Here is a 21,447-nt window from a genome sequence, read left to right on the forward strand (position 1 = left end):
AACCCTGATGGTTTTTACAATCTCGTAATTTTTACAAGCAGCTTCCAATTATTAATAATGTGAGATAAGAGATCTCTCCCGTCTCAAAGGCAGCTCAGAGTTCCCCAGTGCCTCCTACCTCAACTAGATTAGCAAAACCCAAAAGGCCTTTTGGACTCTGGCTTAGAAACAAGAGAACAGGCCACGTGTGCTGAGGAACAGGTGATCGCTTGGTGACCGTGAGCTGGCACATCCCTTCCTCTGGTGGGGAAATGTCCTCCAGCTTACCCTGCAACATTCACCAAAGGCCACAAACACTGACCCTCACGGCCCCTGGGCCACTAGAGACCTGAGCGTGAGCCAGTAAGATCCGAATGGGAACTCGCTTCTCTTCTAACGCTGTGCCTGACTATAGACAAGTTCCTTACCCTCAGTGAGTCTGTTTTCTCGTATGTAAAGGGGGGATGCCAGTCATCCTCCTTGCAGGGGTTGTCGTGGTGCTCCAGGAAAGGTGACTTGCCTTCTCCGTCTCCTGCCCGCCCCACCTCCAGCAAGTTCATGGAGTGCAAAGGATTCGCCAAAGAACAGCCATTTCCTGTTTTAAAGATGGCACCGGAGGGGTTTCCAGGTGCTGAGCTCCAGGCAGCCTCGTGCTGTGGAAGGGGACCTTCCTGAGCGAAGGAGGAGGGGTCAAGGATGCTGCAGGGTGGAGCAGAGTGGATGACCTCTTGGGAAAGGCTCCCTCCTTTGTCTTACCCAGAGGCCCGAGTTGGGGTGGGGCCTGCGGTGGGGCTTGGGGCTGAAGCAGGAATAACAAGGGGGATACAAGAAGTAGCTCCTTCTGCAGCTACTTCTCTGGCCATCGGCCTTGGCCTCTGCACTTATGCTGGGGCCCTCGGCACAGTGGAAGCTCTCACTTCCGGGTAAGCAGGTGAAAATCAGACTCCCATCCCCTGCATGTCACTGCTGCATGCAAAACCTTCGTCCGTCCCGGCCCCACCCCCCGAAATTCCCAAACATCTTCAGCTGTCTAGTCAGGGTTCGTTGATCATAAGGGACATAGGTCCACCAGGCTACATCAAACAATAACAATCACAAGGACTACACTATTGGGTACTTACTATGTGCCAGGCACAGTTCTAAGCCTTAGACGTATATTGATTCATTTAATCCTCACATCCATCCTGTAAATTGGTTACTGTTATTTTCCTCACTTTTACATATGAGAAAATCAGGCACAGAGAATTTAAGTAACTTACCCGGTGTCACATCACTAGCAACTTAAATTCACTGATGTGAAAACAAGCAGGAAATTAAACCTGGCCGGAAGATGGATACTGAAAATCTGGAACTGAGGCTGCCGCTGGCTCTCCGTCTCCTCTGTCCACCTCAGCTTCTCTCTGCCTCCTTTGCCTTCTGCTTGTGCCTGGCCCAACACAGCAACTACAACCCCCAGTCCACAAGGTTTCCCAGTTCGGGTGCCTGCCTTCCCCTAACTTGTTTCTGATTCGTGGAAGGGAGAATCTGGAAAGTCAGCCAGTGGTGTGGTGGTAAATGTTTAGCAACTGGCCCTTCGAGGAAAAAGAAAGCTCCGATTTGTAGCATTTGCTGGTTTTCATGATGTAAATCCCACCATGGTTGATGTCAAACCGCAACACTCGATGAAGCTGGAGTTGGGCAGAGGTATGCACAAGCCAGTCATGGACCAGGATAGCCATTACGCACCACTGGCACCGCTGGTACCACTGTCTCAGGATGGAGTCATCGAGTCAGGTGTCCACCCCTGGCCAATCAGCTTGGCTGGGATAGGGTCACATGACACAAATATGGCTGCCAGCACCCATCCCTTCATGGAACAGTAGGCTATGGAAGGTCAATGTCAGAGAAAGAGATGAGCCCTTCGAGATTACTCAAAACATGTCCTTGGCCCCCACATCCATTCCCCCTTCTCATGGTGACACATGCTGGTTCCCTCTTGGGGAGATGTACTTCAGATGGGGTTTTCACCGTCTGCTCCAGGCTTGGAGTATGGACTCTAGGCCTAAGCAATCAAGTAGACACTCTCATCACAGTAATTGGTCTAGGGATGGTACCTAACCCAGTCCAAACCAGAAAGACCCAGTTAGACTTTTGCTGGGGTTTCTGGGAGAGACAGAGAAAGAGAGGCTTGACTGCTGAAAACCTGGGGACTCGGAGGCTGGAGCTGCTGACCCCACAGGAGCCTGAGGTTGAAGGTGGGTCTGAGAATGAAGCCAAGTGGAGAGCTGGAGATGCATCATTGAGCCCTGAAGCTGGCCGCACCCCACCCTGCACTGTCCTGTCAGGTAAGCCAGTAAATCCTCATTTGAATTGGGCTTCCTATATCACTTGCAGCCAAGTCTCGACACATAAAGATCATGAGGGCTCAGAGGAGTGAGTTTCGGCTGGTGAGCTCCATATTGACTCACGGCTGAGTCACTTCTGTCTCTCCCACGACAACGCCTAGCACGGGGCCAGCCTAGGTAAACTTTGGGGAAATTAATTCCTGTATTTCCCTCCTAGGCAATGAAAATATTGACTCCCATGAGGAATGTATGTGAAGGGGACTTCTTGGTTCCATCAATCACTGGAATAGCTTCCACAAATCAGAGCACTCAGGATGGACCCCCAAAGAGGGGTGGGGGAACCGATGTGGCTGCCCCTCTGGGAGCAGGGGCAGTGAACTCCATTGGTGGACTCCCGTACATCTAAAAAGGCTTCATTCAGAACTAGACAAACCTGGGTCACATTTACTTATCGTCCCTGCCACTTAATTGCAGCATGACCCTCAGCAGAAAACCTCTCTTGGTTTGCTGCCCTTTCGTAGGGGGTTGGAAGTAACCAACACCAAGCTGCCAGCTCAGCAGCGATGGAGGCCGGCCCACAGTAAAGGGCCAAGTCCCTTCTTCCCCAAGCCTGGGGGGCGGGGGAGGGGAGAGGAGCAGTGGAAAGTGCCCCCCAGCCCCAGCCTCGCACAGAGCACGCCACACACCACCGCCACCCGGGTGCAGGTACAGTTTATTCTTCACAACAGAGAAATACAAAGAGCAGAGGGTTTGGAATTCCTTTGTTTCTTGCCCCCTTTAGTGTCATCCCCCACATTTGATTTTTCTTTTGCTCCCCACCCCTTTTCTTAAATATAACGCAACCTTCTTTCCTGAAGCTTTGAGGGGCACCTGCCCTCACCTCCCTGCCACCAAGATGCAGACTGAGAAGCCAACAGACTGTTTTCTCTTTTTTAATAAGGTAACTAGTTCTAAATACGGTGGCCTGGAGGTCCCATAGAAAAAAGCAAAGGGGTGTTAACAGTATGTATAACAGCGTATTTACAGGGTAGTAACATGCGGACGAAAAGCTACAATACTGAGTATCAGACGCAAGTCAAACAAGGGGGTGGGCGTGGGGCGGAGAACCCCGTGGGAAAAGAAACCCCAGGAAACGTTAAACTGGTAAATCAATGGCGAGTTAAGGCTTAAAAAGTGTATAAAAATAACACAGTTAATATTCAAAACGGAACTCCAGATACAGAATATATAGATGAGTTTCTGTCTAGTTTTCTTTTTTTTTCTTCCCGGGGGATGGAGGGGGGCTTCTCCGGGCTCTGTACATAGTTCCTATATACACGGACACGCATGGCTTTCAGATTGGGGTGTGTCTGCGGGGCTGAGGGCAGGGTCTGCTCCTGGGACCCTCCTCCCCGAGGATCCCGTCCCTGCAGAGGGGCCTAGGCCCTGGGCTGGGGATTCCCCCTCCATGGCAGGGAAGACAAATAACCCCTCCCTGGGTACTGCCCCATCTGGAGGAAATTCTGGAGGGGGGGTCCTAGCCCCAGGCCCACTCCCTCCCCACCCCCCTGCCCACAGTCTGGGATGGCGGGAGAGGTAGCCAATAGGTTTCCTGGCCAGCACCGAGGTAGACTGGGGTGGTCTTCAGGGCAGCGGGGGTGGGGGCCGGGTCTTACCCAGCCCATCCTCACCCCATTTCCCTGGGCCTGTGCCCAGCCCAGCCCAACCCTGCACCCTTTTGTCCTCCTGTGGATCTCCCGGCCCCACTCGTTTCGCCTCCTGAAGCCTGGGCAGCCCTGTAGCTGCCGCATCCCTCTGCTCATTGATGCCCGGGGCACAGCTCAAGAGGTCCAAGCTGGGCACCCAGGGGTGAGTGGCTCACTCCAGCTGCCGCCTGCCCCCTCCCACTGGGGGCCCCCGTTGCAGTCCAGAAACCCAGGCCTGAGCCTTTCCGGACCTGAGGCCGTGGCAAGAGAAGGTCCCAGGCTGCCCTCTGGTTCTCTGTGTCCATTTGTCCGATTCTTTTAATTTCTCGGTCTTAGCAGCACCAACTTCTTGGCCAATAAATATCTCTTTTGTTATTTCCAAAACAAACGTTAAAAAAAAAAAACAAAAAACAGTGAAGCAAGTGAAGGGTGGGGAACAAAAAGAAAACCCATCAGAGGTTCAAAGTGCTCTGAAATCGTCTTTGGATGCCACCAAAACAGTCCAGAATCTTGCGGTCGGCCTGGCCGCCCCCGGAGCTGGACCGGGCAGGGCTTCTTCGGCCCAGGCTTTCTGGAAGGTCAGGAAGGTCGTGAGAGAGCTCGGCTGTTCCTGGAGGGCCCCTGGAGGGAATGGGGGCCTGGTGCTGCCTGGGTCTGTGTCTGCCAGTGGGCAGGGCGGGGCGGCGCCTTGGGTCGGCTCAGATCAGGGAAATTCGCACCGGGATGCCGGGGGACTCCGTCCTCTGGGGCGAGTGATGGCTCACCAGGTGCTCCACCACCGTGTGTTTGGACATGTGCTTCATCAGGTAGGTCTCCTGCAGGCAGGGGTGAGATTCAGAGCATGTAAGGAACCATTGGCAGGGGATGCAGGGGAGGCTGCAGTTCCCACAAGTGGCCACTGGAGGGCTCCGTGGAAGGCGGGCCAGCTAACGGTGAGCAGCCACCGCGTTGAAGGGTCAGAGGAGCATGGGGTATGGGTTCCAGAGATGCAGCATCGCCAGCGGGGGTGGGGACTGGCTCACGCACTGGAGTCTGAGCCCACAGCGGGCTGGCTGAAGAGCTGGCAGGCACCAGGCTCACCCCTCAGCAGTGCCCACCTGGAACTCCCTAGGGCCAGGCCAGCTGCCCTTTACCAACTGGCTGTAGTGGAGTATGCTGGCTGAACCGCAGCCTGCCTGCCAGATCACGCAGAGCTGTCCCCATGTGGGCTGCTGCTCCCAGCAAGGGCGAAGCAGTAGCCCTCGGTTTGAGCCTAGTTCTGCCATTTCTGAGTGGTGGAACCTTGGACCAGTCATCTCACCCCTCCAGTTTCCTCCTCTGCAAGCAGGGATGGGGAAGGAACCACCTCAAAGGGTTGCTGTGGTGATGTGGATAAAGGCCATAGCATGCAGTAAGGGTTGAGGGTACCACTCTTTCCCCAGTCTCTATGTTTCATTCCAGGTGGGTGGGAGCGCCAGCCTCTGCACCCCCATACTCAGTCCTCCCTTGAAGAGAGGCCAGGCCTGATCTGACGGGTGGCTTTGGGAAGCATAGACTGAGTACAATCAGCTGGTCCCTTGAGTGCCCCCACAGGCTCTGCTAAGTCTGACCTGAGGCAGCCGTGACTGGGTGGTGGAGGGGACCCAAGGCTCACCTGCGGACCCACAGGCCTTCTCACTAAGCTGCTCTGGCTCCCACCTGCCACTCCTTGGGCACACGGTGGCAACATGCTATCAAACACCAGCAGAGGGAAGCAGGCAGCAAAATCCAAACCAGGAAACTATTCTTCAACGAGGAAATGGCAAAGAAAAAACAGGCGGGCGGGTGGCAGGGGAGAGCCTATAGATGAAAAGGTGTATCCACCTAGTGCAATGCAAGAATCTTATTTGGATCTCGATTAAAAAAGAAAACGATGGCATTTATGAGACAAATGAAAATGTGAATGCTGACTGGGTATTTGATGATATTAAGGACTTATGATGAATTATTCTAAGGTATCTGGAATATGTTTAAAAAAAGAGAGACCTTATGTTTTGAGACACCAAGTGAAAATTTTCAGATCAAACAACATAATGTCAGTTTTACTTCAAAAAATAGGGATATGGAGGAGGCAGGACTGGTTGACGGTTCTGGGGCTGCGGGGAACAGGAGGGTTCGCTAGTCTAAAATGTTTCCTTTATGTGTTAAGGTAGTTTAAACGTCAATCCATTAAAATGTTTAAAAAAAAAAAGTAATTATTATTGTTCTGTAGAGTCCCGTCAGGCCCTATTCAGGGTGGGGCCTCGGGCCAGGTGAGATCTGACACCTGGGTCCCCAGCATTCAGACAGATTCCACCCAAGAACCAGAACCGCGAGCACTGGCGGCGCCCCTCAGAGTGGGTGTGTGTAGGAGGCTGTCGAGAACTCTGGGCAGGGACTGACTGGGGTCAGCCACTGGAGTGGGGCTCCCCGGTCTCTGGGGCTCTCCACATATCCGCTTGGGGCACTTGCCCTGCGGATTCTTTCCTGTCCGTCTCTCAACTCTCCTCTGCCCTTTGAACTCCAGGGATGGACAAAAGTCACATACTCAGCAAGCAGTAGCCTGGCTGGCACTGGACATATACCGCTGACCACCCCACCTGCAATCTGTGTGCCCCCTCCAGCCAGTGACCTTTCAAAACTAGCCCCCCGGATGGGCCCCTCCCAATGGCTTCCCACCCTACCAGGAAAAATATCCAGACTCCCGAACAGGGTCCCAGAGCCCCGTGTGACCTCGTCTTCTTCCAGTTCCTGGAACACCGCATGTGTGTTCCACCTCCGGGTATTTGCATCCACTGTTCCCTAGCATGGAAGGTTCTCTCCCTCCTCCTCCTCTGGCTAATTATCCTTCAAGGCTTCATCTAAAGGTTGCTTACTCAGATGGCCAACCTGGGCCTAGCTCCCTTTCCCAACTCCATTTTCTCCTCCCCGCTGCTGTCTTTCAAAACGTATTTTTCCTTTATAGCCGCAGTTCTCAATCAGAGGCAGTTTCGCCTCCCAGGGGGCGATTTGGCAAAGGCTGGACGCCTTTTTGGTTGTCACATCTTGGGGAGGGGGTTCCTCTCGGGTAGAGGCCAAGGATGTTGCTAAACACCCTACAATGCACGGGAGAGCCTCCCAGCAAAACGGTGTCCTGCCCAACGTCAGCATGGGCCGAGGCTGAGAAATGTGCCCAGAGCAATTACCACGATCTGTCATTACATATTTATTTGTGGGTGACTTGCTTAATGTCTGTCTCCAACAGTAGACTCTAACCCCCCTGGGGGCAAAGAATATGTCTGTTTGATTCATCCTGATTCCCAAGCCCGTGGCACAAGTATTCAGTAAACACTGAGTGAATAAACAATTGTGTTAGGCACTGATTCTGCCAGCCAAAAGCCCTCTCCGTTAACCATCACCTCCTCCATTTTACAGATGAGGAAACTGAGGCTCCGTGATCTCTCTCTGGGGATACCTGGGGGTCAGTTAGCTAGCATATATATATATTTTTTTTTTAAACTTTCACTTTTTTTTTTTTAGGATGATTAGCCCTGAGCTAACATCTGCTGCCAATCCTCCTCTTTTTGCTGAGGAAGACTGGCCCTGAGCTAACATCCGTGCCCATCTTCCTCTACTTTCTATGTGGGACGCCTGCCACAGCATGGCTTGCCAAGAGGTGTCATGTCCGCACTCAGGATCCGAAGCGGCGAACCGGGCCGCTGAAGCGGAACGTGCACACTTAACTGCTGCGCCACCGGGCCGGCCCCTAACTAGCATATTTGAATAGCCAGAAGCACACACACACTCCCCACACTCCCTCTTCTGGGTGCTAAAAGGCTCTTGTTAGGGAAATTCCCACCGAGGGACAGGGGGCTGGATGTGATGCTCTTTCTGGCACTGTTCAGGCCTTTCCTCAGAGATGAGGGTGTCTCTGGGCAAGTCCCTGTGCCACCTTGTGGCCATGATGAGAGTTGCAGCTTCCCGGTGGCAGTAGGCCCTTCTCCCTCCCTGGCTCTAGGGTGCAGGGGTGCTGCCAGGCCCCCCCACTACTGCCGTGAGTGTTCCAGGGCCTGGGAGCTCAGCCTGAGGCAGCTAAAAACAGAACTGGCAAACAGAAGCCCTGGCTCGGCCACGCACTGTGATCTTGGGGAGTCCCTCCCCCTCTCTGGGCCTCAGCTTCCTGGTCTGGAAAATGGGGTGAGCGTACGGATCTGCGGGGAGGAGGGGCTCCCCGGGGACCCCAGGCACTCACCGAGGTGTAGGCCCGCCCGCACATGCTGCAGCAGTAGGCCTTGGCGTGCTTGATGGCGTGGGCCGAGAGGTGGATCTGCAGGGAGGCGGAGTCCGAGTAGGCCCGGTAGCAGTTGGGACACTTGTAGGGCTTGTCCTTGTTGTGCTGGCGCTGGTGAGACTGCAGGGGGCACAGTGGTGGGTCAGGGGCCGGCAGGGCTCCCCCAGTCCCACCCCCTTCACAGGCTCCCTTTGGGGCAGGCGGGCACTCACCTGGAGGTTGGAAAGCTGAGTGAAAGCCTTTTCGCAGCCAGGATGTGGGCACTTGTAGGGTCTGTCGCCTGTGTGGATTCTGCAATGGGCAGCCCAGTGAGGTGGCGTCCCTGACAGATCCCCATAGGCCAGCTCCAGCCCCCATGCCCTGGCTGGCCTGCGCCACACCCCTGGCCCCTAGCCTCCCACAGTGCTCTCCACACGCTCTCCCCAGGGGGGCCCCAGGAAGAGCTGGGGACTTCAAGGCCACCCCTTCTCCTCCTTTCTCTGGCCACCTCCCACTGCCTGTCTGTGACAGGGCCTCCCTGCTCCCCACAGGTCCCTGCTGAACCTTGCCCTCCACCAGCACCATCTGAGAGAGCTGGCCCAGGCCTCCAGCTCATCGTAGGGGGCTGCTCTGACTGCATTCTGCCCCTGCCGTCTAAGATACCCACCTGCAGACCATGCACTAAAAAGAGCGCAGACTCACAGCGGTCAGGACCCGCCCTGCCCAGCCGCCTCATCCCCCAGAAGGAGGAGACATCCCCCTCTGATTGGCCCCCAATTTCTATTTCCTGCCCCCTCTCCACATCAGGCACATGTCCACGATAGCTACATGGTCACCCCAGCTACAGAGAGAATGCAGGTCAGGGCGGCCCTGAAGGTCAGCCCCTCTGTGTCCTTCCTGTGAGCCCCTCCTGTCGCCCCATTCCTGGATTCTCATTCTGGCTCCACCATTTACTACCTGGGTGATCTTGGGCAAGTCACTGAGCCTTCGTTTCCTCATCTGCAAAATGGGTGTAAAAATACAGTCCCTACCTCACCGGGCTTTGTGAGGATTATATTAGATGATGCGTATACAGGGCTTAGCCAAGTGTTGGCACAAAGTCAGCTCTCAATAAACGCCGGCCAGAATTACTATTATTGTTCATTCATTCAACAGTTAGTACGCCACTACCTGTGTGCCAGGCACCAAGCTAGGTACTTGGAATATATCAGTGAACAAAATAGACAGGAACCGCCGCCTCGCGGAAACAGACAATAAGCATGAATAAGTCAGAGAAGCACGTGGAAGGTCATCAGTGCTGTGAGAAGAAAGACAACAAGGCGGGGGGGCATCAGGAGTGTGTGGGGGAGGGGGTGCAATTTTAAATAGGGCGACCAGGCCGGGGCCTCACTGAGAAGGTGACTTTGGAGCAATGACTTGACGGCTGATGCTGTGTTTTCGGATAAGGTCTGTGCAGCAGCTTGCGCTTGTCCAGCAGCCGCGGTGAGCATGGAGGTGCACTGAGACCAGGTGCAGAGATGGGGCTCGGAGCCCGGTACACAGGGATGGGAGGCCCGTCCCTCCACGCACGCCTTTCCCCATCAGCCCTGGCTTGTCTTTAACCGTCTGTTCTGGCAAATCTCTGTGCCGAGTAGGTGGTCAGTGGAAGACAGCTGGGTTTGAACCCGGCTTGCCTCATTTGCGATGAGCAGTAGGTCGGGGGAGAATCCAGCTGTGGCCAAACGGCCTCGGCTCCTTCCCTCCGGTGCCCCAGCCCCTGCCCCGCTCACTGGGTTTGCTCTGCCCATCAACAAAGTCATCAAACCAACCAAGGCCCCTCTGGCCAGCCCCCGTGCTGGACAGGCTTGAATAAAGACCACTCCCTGTCATCAATAAGCTCGTGACATTGGCCACCCACACTAAAAACTGACAGAATCCAAATTCCTTAGTGTGTCGTTCAAGGCCTTTCGCCGTGTGGTTCAGCCTCACCTGCCTGCTCCCATGCACCCTGCGTCCTGGCCAGAGATCCATTTCGCCTCCAGCACCCATGTCTGATTGATGATTCTGCCGGCCACACGTGTGCCCTGGTTCTGTGCTCTGCAGGAGAGGCCGCCCTCCGTCTACCTCCTCCACTAGACAGGGAATCCCAAGGGCAGGGACAGCCCAGTCTCACGTGCAAGGCCCAGGGCCCAGCTCACAGGCTGCATCGAGACTACCCAAGTGGAGCTGGGCTGGCCTGGTTCTGACAATTCCCATTCTACCTGCACATTCTGGGTGTCACATGTTTGGGGACATCATCCCAGCTACTGCACCCTGTCTCTACAATGGAAGGACCTTCGGGGTCATCTGGACCGACTCTGCCTGATGCCAGAATCCTCTCTGTTTCCTCCCCTCCTCATCCCCGCCAGGCCCAGGGAATCCATTCAGCTAGGGGTCAGGTGACACAGGGGACCAAGGGACCCCAGGACACGCACTGATTTTGTTTTAAACCCTACAATACCCACCCCAGGGTCCTCGCCTCCCACTGCTGCTCAAGTCACCCCCCCACCATCACCAGACTCCAGCCCCACTGGCCTCCCACCGGCTCCACTAGCATGCCAAGTCCCTTCCCACCTCCAGTCCTTCATCCAGGCTGTTCCCTCTTCTAGGCACACTTTTCCTTCAGGTAATACCTGGCGAAAACCCAAACTCCTCTAATGAGTATAAAAGCCCCTTGATCAGGGCAGCCTTTCCTGACCGCCCCCAGATGAGGCCAGGCCCCCTGAGCCTACCCCCAAGCAGAAGTCTGTGCCTGGGGGCGTACTTTGTCACTGTCTAGTCCCTGTTTTCTTGGCTGCCTCCCGAGAACAAGAGCTCCCCATGTCTCGCTCACCACCGTCACCCCAGGGCCTGGCACAGGCTCCGAGGACTCGATGCACAGTCACAGGCTGAAAGGAGGAAAGCCAGTTCTTTCTCTCTGAAGTCAGTCATTGACAATGATAATATGCTCAACATAACCAGCAATGTCCATTCCTCAGGTGTATTTCAAAAGTGTTTGTTGATTGACTGACTGACAGTCCTCCAGGGACTTCAAGTCCTTCCTCAGGGGCCCAGCCAAGCCCTCTTGACCAGGAGATTCCCCTCTGGCCTCCTCCCCAAGTGCCACAGCTGCCCAGCCTCCTCCCTGGACTTCCAGCCTCAGCCTCTCTCCTCTCAACCTTCTGGCCTCTGCCACAGCAGCAGTACAGGGATGTGACCTTGTCATGGCCTCACTAGGGCCTCTCTCTAGGGAGGGCTATAGACCTTTAGCACCCGACGGAGATGAGCCTCTCTAACCTCCACCACGGCCTTCCATCTCTCATGGGAGTTTCCACATCCATGAACCTCCCAGGTTGTATCGAGAGCTCCCTTAGGCCAGGGCTCCTCTGACCACTGATCTGCCCTGTGCGTGCCCCCCAGCCCTGGGATGGCTCAGAAGGGGCTTCCAGGAGTGACCATTGGACGAATGAAGGACAAGGTCACCTGTTCCCACTGCTACCTGGCCCCAAAGCTCTTTAGTACCTGAATTTCAAGTCAGGGCCACGCCCTCAATTCCAAAATCAGAATCCTCTCTTTGTAGGGCATCTTCCCACTGGGGAGCACCCAGCCCTGGCTTCCGCATCTGCCAGGGGAGCTGGTGGGGAGCTCACCACCGACTCCAGGTGTAGGCAGCGCAGGGAAAAGCTGAAATCAGTGCCCCTGGACTGCCCCTCCACCCCTCCTGCCGCAGCCCCACCCCACAGCCCCAAAGACTCGCTCTGCCCTCCTGCCTGGGACCTCCACCCCCTGAGCTTCTGCAGCCTGACATCCCCAGCAGCTTCCTTCCTCCGAGGCAGAGGCTGCCCTTGGTGTTCTGGGCTCCAATCTCACTTCCGCCTCCTCCCAGCGGGGTGACCTCAGGCAAGTGACTTTGCCTCCTTGAGCCCCAGTTTCCTCGTCTCTAAAACAGAGATAATAGGATTGTAAGGATTGTAGGATCAAATGACTTAGATGAACAGTGTTCATAAGATAGTTTCAGTGTTCAGGTTTTTGGGTTTTTTTGGGTTTTTTTGAGGAAGATTAGCCCTGAATTAACATCTGCTGCCAATCCTCCTCTTTTATGCCGAGGAAGACTGGCCCTGAGCTAACCTCCGTGCCCATCTTCCTCCACTTTATATGTGAGACGCCTGCCATAGCATGGCTTGCCAAGTGGTACCTAGGTCTTTGCCCAGGATCTGAACCAGCAAACCCCGGGCCACCAAAGCAGAACATGCTAACTTAACCACTGCATCACTGGGCTGGCCCCTCAGTCTTCATTTTTAATACACTCCTTTCTATTTAAGATAAACGATTTATGAAAAACAACAAAGAGGGAATTTATTCAATGTTTAAAAAATGATTGAGGATCCCTTAGGTATCTTTTATCTTTTATTTCCCAGGTAATAAACAGCACATTATATTGAATGGCTTCAGCCATGTTGTGCTTTGTAACCAAAACAATGGGAGATACAAACAGTGGAAGTTAACCTTCCCTGAGCCGATTCCCTCTCCGTGGCATTTCTCAGATTCACTTCTTATTTAGAAACACAAATTTGCTGTATAGGGACCTTACGGACACCTTGTCCCGGGCCAGGAACTTAGGCACTCTTTGACAAGGAACAGCTGTTAGGGTTTTATTACCATGATTATCATCACACTTGAGGAAACAAAATGACACCTACCCCTGCCACCTTTATCACTCCACACGTCCACAACATCACAGCCAGGAGAAGAAAAGCCAAGCAAAAAACACCGTGCGGCCTGAATACACAAACAAATCCAGAGTCACTCTGTCTAGCATGAGTTCCCCAAGTAGATAAAACCTTCAGCCCCTTCCTATAACTTACTGATTTCCTCGCTAAACAATGTTCTCCCTGACTTTGCATTGTGATATCTGCAGACATGTGATCACGTACATATGCCAATTGCAGGAGACAACTGCTGTTTTCCTACCATGAACGGACTCACTGCCAGTTCCCGTTTATTTTCTCTTTAGGTACATGCGGTATCTATGATTTACTGGGCTGATCCTTCTGGAGTCCGGACTTCAGCAACACTTTGCCAGTCACCTGCTTTTCTGACTTGGGTCTTCCTTCCATAGACACAGGTCCCACCAAGATGCTCCAGATGCACCATTAAATGACTAAATGACACTACCCGCCAAATGTGCCCGGGCTCATCTTCCTCAACAACCACGCCTAGGACTTGCCCAGGCTGCTTCAGCTTGGGACAGGACCTTCCTTGACTCCCTTCCTTACTGGCAGTCACGTTGGGAAGATGGATTGGATTATATGCCTTGATTGGTTCTCTCTAGAGGAGCAAAAAACAGGAAGGAGTCTCCGGGGAAAGTCAGGAAACAAGGAACCTGGACTCTGGTTGCCGCTTTATGTTTGGGTTTGTTTGCCTAAAGGATTCTGGGACTTATGGGCATTTGGGACACGCACTCCTTTGTCACTGGGTTAGCACACATTGGTTTAATTATATGTGCCACCACCTAATGAGTAGTTTGTCTCTGAATGTTGGTAGGGCACTCATGTGGCTTATTTGGTTTCTCACCATTATGAACTCAAATCACTCAAAAGAAAAAAAATTTGTGCCCTCAGGAACGGAGAGCAATTCCTGAGTCAAGGAACATTCTGTTAATTTTTTGTTGCTTTTTTTGTCATGGTCTTAAATAGTATTTTGAAATAAAAGTCTACTTCTGAAAAAACTAAGATTCTTAATAATCGTCACTACTTGTTACTGTGTTTATTTTCTAATAGACTGATGCACATGTCTTGCCGACTCTGCCAACTTTGTGCTCCAATCCAGGCCCCAAATTCAGAAAAATACAATGCTCAAGGTATCCTTTGCACCCAAGGGCTCTCAGAGTTTGCAGATGGCCACTCGGCAACACCAAAGATTTGCTCCTTTGCTTTACAAGAAGAGGGGTGCTCTGAACCATCAGGCATGTTTGTCTTCTCCCTATTTTTAATTAGCAGAACACTAGAGCAAGAACTGCCATGTGAAGTTTCTAGTATAGGAAAGTTGGCAAATAAAAAGAGAAGCTCAATCTCCCTGAGTGAATTTTATGTGTGTGTATATATACATTTTATATGTAAGTTTATATAATTTATATAAATATATAGGATATCATATATAATTATATAATGTGTTAATTCTATATAATGTAATACATATTTTATATATATAATTAATATATATAATTATATATATATGTGTGTGCACTTTTTAAGAGGTAGTAAAAACCCAAGAACTTATTTTCATGTACGGAGACTAACACAATAAATATCAAAAAGAAATGTCCTTAAAAAAATTTTTTCCCCTAGATTTAACTACACTTACCAATTAGTGACAATCAAAACACACGCTTTATGAATAACTTACAAGACCCTAAAGGGGCCAGGCCCATGGCCGAGTGGTCAAGTTCGCGCACTCTGCTTCGGTGGCCCAGGGTTCAGATCCTGGGCGCGGACATGGCACTGCTCATTAGGCCATGTCAAGGCGGCGTCCCACATGCCACAACTAGAAGGACCCACAACTAAAAAAATATACAACTATGTACTGGGGGGATTTGAGGAGGAAAAAAAAAGCAGGAAAAAAAAAAAGAAGATTGGCGACAGTTGTTAGCTCAGGTGCCAATCTTTTTTTTTTTTTTTTTTTTATTAATGTTATGATAGATTACAACCTTGTGAGATTTCAGTTGTACATTTTTGTTAGTCATGTTGTGGGTACACCACTTCCCCCTCCGTACCCTCCCCCCACCCCCCCTTTTCCCTGGTAACCACCGATCAGATCTCCTTCTCAATATACTAATTTCCACCTATGAGTGGAGTCATATAGAGTTCGTCTTTCTCTAACTGACTTATTTCGCTTAACATAATGCCCTCGAGGTCCATCCACATTGTTGTGAATGGGCCAATTTCGTCTTTTTTTATGGCTGAGTAGTATTCCATTGTGTATATATACCACATCTTCTTTATCCAATCATCAGTTTCTGGGCATGTAGGCTGGTTCCACGTCTTGGCTATTGTAAATAATGCTGCGATGAACATAGGGGTGCAACGGACTCTTGAGATATCTGATATCAGGTTCTTAGGATAGATACCCAGTAATGGGATGGCTGGGTCATAGGGTATTTCTATTTTTAACTTTTTGAGAAATCTCCATACTGTTTTCCATAGTGGCTGTACCAGTTTGCATTCCCACCAACAGTGTATGAGAAAAAAAAGACCCTAAAGATGGCTCACTGCCCTTGCTGACTGTAATATGTTCTTAATCTGAAAAACTGATGATGCCTTAGACCCTAACAGAGGACTCCATTCTCCTCCATTCTGATGTTGCTGGTTATTATAATAAATGAACCAGAGTCACTAAGTCTTACCAACGGGTCTGATCTCTGCCCTCACGCTTGCCTAAAGGCCTCTACTTCAGCTCAGAAATTGGGTCTTCTGAAAGCAACAGCCAGAGATGACAGCCTCAGTAAGGGGCTGCTCCACACCCACACGTACTGGCTCCTTCTATTTCCAGGAACAGACGAATGGGCACAGGCTTCCGAGCTGACACCATCGGCACGGCCAGACACTGCCCCAGGCCAAGCAGGATCCACGAGTCTTTAGTCCACAAGCAGAGAACTGGTAAATCAGACTAACTACCCAAGATCAGCAGATCAGTAACTATGACCTAGGCATGGGACGAAAGTGATTTAACTGTGGTTAACGTTCTATTTTCTAAAGGGCAAGAAAACCGTTTTGTTCTTTGATCTGTCTCTATTCTTCCATTTAGGAGGCTGTATTTGTATAAACTGGAAGAAACCATTCCTTAAACGGTGCCCTATTCCAACCAGCCCTTCAGAATTCTGGGGGGACAAAAACTATAACAAATTGACATAAACTAATGAATTATTGAGGAAATTTTAAGATAATAGTTCTCTTGAAAGCAACATATGTAATTGGCTTTGTCTACAAAACTACTCAGAACAATTGCTAAAAAAATTCCAAGCGCCTTTACTGAGACCGTTTCCTTTTCCTGACCGTTAGTTCTGTGAATCGGTTCAATAAGAACCTGTCCTCCTTCCTAACAGGATACAATTGGGTAAATCAAATTTGTAACCATGACCATGCCAGAAATGTCACATTTAAAGACAAACTCCATTTAATTAGGCGTGACAAGCCTAATTGTAAGAAACAAGGACTGTACTTCACGTGTGGGAATGTGGCCTCCAGGACACCGGACTGGATCTGCTCCACGCCCTTTGGGATCCCAGCCTTCAAGGTCATAGAAAAAGTCACTCCTGCTAGGCCAGAAACACTCACAAATTTGGAGATTCTCCAGAAAGAAGGTACCCCTGCTGTTACAGGTTGTATAGACACAGCCTGACAGACGTAAATTAGATGGTTCTAGGTTCCTGAGCTTAGGTAATATGATAAGAAAATTTTTTTCTGACACATACACACACACACAGATTAAAATTATGACCCAGGGGCTTTACAAAGTCTCCAGACAGAAGTTAACTCTCAAACCTTAGTATCACGTGCTCTCACTTTAACAACCATGCATCCAGGAGGACTATGTGTATCCATCAACAGCTCGTTACAAACACCTATGTTCATAAAACCGGCCAAACTTAAAAAAAGCAGAGTAACGACCAAAATCAGAAAATTGCTGAAACAAACTTATGAGGTCAAATCCACGCCTTAGGAGACGTGGGAATGAGAAAGCAGACCCAGGCCTTGTCCAGCTGCCATTTGGCCATTTATTTCCCACTATCAAACCGACTCACCAGGCGCCAAAGCCCGAGAAATGGACAAACATCCCATTTTGCACCCTGGGATAAAGCATACAAGGACAATGAAGATAAATGTATCAGTAAGAACAACAATAAAAAAGTAAAAATAAAAAATAGGGTCTCTCTCTCTAGCATTGGTCCCCAAAATAGAGAAAAGTTGAGCACTTGCTGTAAGTTACAAACCCCACAGCAAAAACGATTTTACCCGACTTTACAGCACCGACATTAACAGACACAGAGCCATGGTCGCAGGCATGGCAGCCGTCGCGTGACAAAGCTGCCGGGTCTCCTCCCCTCTGAAGAGGTGAACTGCAATCTTGGTAACCTTTGGTTTGTCTCTTTAAATACCTATGGCATTTTTATTCGGTGAGCCCATCCTTCTGATGCAAAAACTCTTCTTTCCTCAAAGCATTTACATCTCCCTTTCACACCCTCCACTAAACTGTAGCCCCATGAGCACAGGGATTTAGTCTGTTTTGTTCACTGCTATATTCCCAGCACCTGGACTCGTGTCTGGCTCCGTAAATGTTTGTTAAATGGATGAATTATGTGCCCTGTACAAGTCGGTTCTATTTATTCCACAAATATTAAACAGATGCCTGAATGCTTATTATGTGCCACACACTGGGGATGTGCAAATGGAGGCGATTAAGCCCCCGCCTTCAGGGGCTCCCAACATCTTGGGGTTGGTGGGTGAATCACGAGGCGAGTAGAAGACAGCCTGCCACTGCTGTGATGGGCACGCACAAGCCTGTGAAATCAGCTCAGGGGGGCCAGGGAGGACTTCCTGGAGGAAGCTGGACTGAGAGATGGATAGGAGAGGGCCAGAGAAACAGGTAAAGGAGGCAGAGGGTGTCACAGGTAAAGGACACAGCATGTGCAAAAGCCTGCAGATGAGAAACAGGGGGAAGGGTAAGGATGCAGTAATGAGAGCTGTGGCCAGTGAGGTCCACAAAGGCCATATCACGAAAGGCCTTGAATGCCAAGCCAAGGAATCTGGTCTTGACCCTGCAGGCAGTGGGCACCTAGAAAAGGTCCTTGCCCCTCCTGGCACCAGGTCCATGCACCCAGCACAGGCGCTGGGCTGAAACTGGCTGCGGGAGGCCAGCACCAGGCAAGACACTCACCTGGTGTGCTGCTGGAGGTGGGAGAGCTGTCGGAAGGACTTATCACAGTAGGAGCAGTGGTAGGGCTTGACGCCCAGGTGGATGCGCAGGTGCTGGGCCAGGTAGGAGGCGTTGGCAAAGGACTTGGAGCAGTGCGGGCACTTGTGGGGCTTGGCCTCTGTGTGCGACTTGGAGTGAATCTGCATCTCGGACTTGGTGAAAAAGGTCAGCGGGCAGACCTTACACCTGTGGGGCAAGAGGCAGGTTCACACCTGGGAGGATCCCACATCCCCGGCGACTACAGCTCAGGGGGCACCTTCGACGGCGGAGAGACCTTGCACCTGGGAAAGAGCTTTCCTGTGAGGCTCCTGGGAGCACAGGCCTCCTGGGAAGGATAGAGGACGGGCTCCCAGCCTGGACACCCTCCAATCTGCCTGGAGGCACAGTTATGGCAGCCTGGAGGGCAGGTATACCGCACAGGGAAGAGAAGGCTTGAGATCCTGGTGAAAGGCTGCCCAGGGCCACACCCCACGGTTCTGGGACACGGGGCTCTAACTCTCCCAGTAAGTAGTTCTCTACCCTGGCTGCACATCAGAATCACCCGGGGAGCTTTCAAGAAAGGCCGAGGGGCCAGCCTGGTGGCACAGCATTTGGGTTTGCACGTTCCACTTCAGTGGCCCGGGGTTCACAAGTTCGGGATCCCAGGTGTGGACATGGCACCGCTTGACACGCCATGCTGTGGTAGGTGTCCCACATGTAGGGTAGAGGAGGATGGGCATGGATGTCGGCTCAGGGCCAGTCTTCCTCAGCAAAAAGAGGAGGATTGGCAGCAGTTAGCTCAGGACTAATCTTCCTCAAAAAAAAAAAAAAAAGCTGATACCTGGCTCTCTGCACACCGCCCTGGCCCCCCGCCCCCAGAAGGAATTAAATCTGAATTTCTGGAAGTGCTGTCCTGGCGTTGGCAATTTTCGAAAGCTCCCCAGATGATTCTTGCGCTGAGGTTTGAGAACACTGCCCGAAGAGGACAAAAGGGACTCACCACCCCAGGCTGTGGTGGGTGCTGCCCCCAGCCTCAGACCGCCTCTGAAGGGGATGTGGGCGGGGCTTGCCAGGAGACCCCGCCCCCCTGGACCTCAACCTGCCCCCTCAGCCCCCGGGGCCCCTCCTTCCAGTAGCCCCCGCTGCTGGGCTTGGCAAGAGACTTTGCCCCAAACCCAACGGGATCCCCTCCCGCCGAAACCCCCACCTGTATGTCTTGCCCTCCTTGGCAGTCTCGCCCGAGGCCAGGATGGGGTAGGGGACTACGAGGACAGGCGGGCCCCCTGGGTTCTCCGCCTTGATCTTTTTGCGGCCGCGCTCAGACTTGGGGGGGCCAAGCAGGCCGTGGCCCTGGATTGTCTTGATGGAGTCCAGGAGGGGGGGGCTGGTGATCCCTGAGATGAGGGTGGGGGACGAGGCGATGAGGCGGCTCTGGCTGGTGGTGGTGGGTGTGGACGGGGTGCTGGTACCCGTGCCCGCGCTGGACTCGGAGGTGCTCACAGCCGGGGTCCGGGAGGAGAGCCCCAGACCTGCGAAGACACCGGAGAAGGCGCAGGGGTAAGGGGCGGCGGCAGAGGCCGATGCAGCCCCCTGCCGCCCAGGTGTGTGACATTGGCGGGTCACCTCAACTTTCTCAGCCTCCCCTTCCCTTTGTAAATTATTCCCCCTGGGGTAACTAAATGAGAGCTTGTGTATGTGTAAGAGGGCTCAGATCCCTAAGGACCAAATCGAGTTAGGAGCACTTTGGAAATAATCCAAACCACAGAGAAAAACCTGGAGACACCAAGGTGTTCACTGCTGTGTTATTTATAACAAAAAATTAGAGGCAACTGAAATATGCAACATTAGGGAAGAAGTCAATAAGCTGATCAATCTCCTCTACTGAACATTAACTGCCCGTTAAACAGGAGATTATGTTTGTAAAAAAAAATGCATATATATGCACAGAAAAAATAAATAGAAGATGTACCAAACGTGAGGTGGATGATAGAATTAGGAGTAATTAAAAATTAAAAAGATGAAAATAGTGTCTATCACATGGTTAAAACTATGCTTTTTAAAAAAGAAACCAAGAATCTGTACATTGAAAAAGATAACATCTAGAGTTGGCACAAGTCTGTTTTGTGTCACACACTACTGGTACATTTATCAACTTTAACGGAGGGCTGTTTGCCAATAACCATTAAAATGTTAAATGCACATACCTTTGGACCAAGCCATTCTACTTCTAGAAATTGCCCATAAGGAAACATTTGCACGTGGGGGCCGGCCCCGTGGCCAAGCAGTTAAGTTTGCTCGGTCTGCTTAGGCAGCCAGGGGTTTCACCGGTTTGGATCCCGGGCATGGACATGGCATCGCTCATCAGGCCACACTGAGGTGGCGTCCTGAATGCCACAACTAGAAGGGCCCACAACTAAAATATACAACGACGTGCTGAGGGGATTTGGGGAGAAAAAGCAAAAAAAAAAAAAAAAAGATTGGCAACAGTTGTTAGCTTAGGTGCCAATCTTAAAAAAGAAAAAAACAAAAGAAATATTTGCACATAAGCACAAAGATCCGTGTACAGAGATCTTCCCGACAAAACTGTGATCACACAAAACTGGACACGACCTCTTTGTCCTTGGTATGGGCTGTGTAAAGAGAGGTGGCCCATGCTCACTATGGAGGACTGGGCAGCCACAAAAGCCAGAGAGAGATTGTGCAGCGACACAGAGAGAGTGTCCACGTGTGCTGTCAGGTGAAAAGCAAGTCACAGACAGTATGAACCCGTTTATTTTTAAAAACACACCCCCAAACTACATATGCACCTATAGACAATCTGTGTGTGTAAGTGCACAGGAATGGATCTGAGAAGAGACACACCAAACTAAATTGTCTGTTCATTGTGGTTCTCTCTAGGGAGGGAGAAGAATTTTTTGGTAAAAGGAGATTTTCATACTTTGTCTATCTGCTTTTATATGATTCAAATTTTTTACCTGGTGAATTCATCCATTTTTTACATCTGTGATTAAAGGATAAAATAAAATAAATTATAGAGAAAACATATGAAAATGCTAACAATAGTAGGACTAGGGCTAATTTTTTCTCCTTCCAGCTTGTCTGCAATTTCTAACTTTTCTATAATGACTATGTATTACCTTTATAGTAAAAAATGCACTAAAAATATTTAGGGTAGAATGGCGAATAGGAAAAGTAAGTTAAAGTCATGGGTACAGCCCTACCACAAGCTCAGCACAGCACACAGGCATATTAAAAAACAAACACA

General features: G+C 51.1%; 1 protein-coding gene across 4 annotated transcripts in view; it reads right to left on the reverse strand.

Annotated features, from left to right (window-relative positions):
• Positions 1 to 2,998: 2,998 nt before the first annotated feature.
• The window catches only part of ZNF362 (zinc finger protein 362), a 41,289-nt gene continuing 22,840 nt past the window's right edge, over positions 2,999 to 21,447 (reverse strand). For all 4 annotated transcript variants that reach the window (XM_070595298.1, XM_070595292.1, XM_070595302.1 and 1 more), the window contains 5 exons: positions 19,390 to 19,711; positions 18,165 to 18,389; positions 8,468 to 8,546; positions 8,217 to 8,375; positions 2,999 to 4,803 (listed from right to left, as the gene is read on the reverse strand). In XM_070595298.1, the coding sequence (XP_070451399.1) occupies positions 4,687 to 4,803; positions 8,217 to 8,375; positions 8,468 to 8,546; positions 18,165 to 18,389; positions 19,390 to 19,711 (902 nt within the window). In that variant the 3' untranslated portion in view covers positions 2,999 to 4,686. The remainder of the gene's footprint in view (positions 4,804 to 8,216; positions 8,376 to 8,467; positions 8,547 to 18,164; positions 18,390 to 19,389; positions 19,712 to 21,447) is intronic.

The sequence above is a fragment of the Equus przewalskii genome, chromosome 2, assembly GCF_037783145.1.
Source record: "Equus przewalskii isolate Varuska chromosome 2, EquPr2, whole genome shotgun sequence".
Lineage (NCBI taxonomy): Eukaryota > Metazoa > Chordata > Mammalia > Perissodactyla > Equidae > Equus > Equus przewalskii.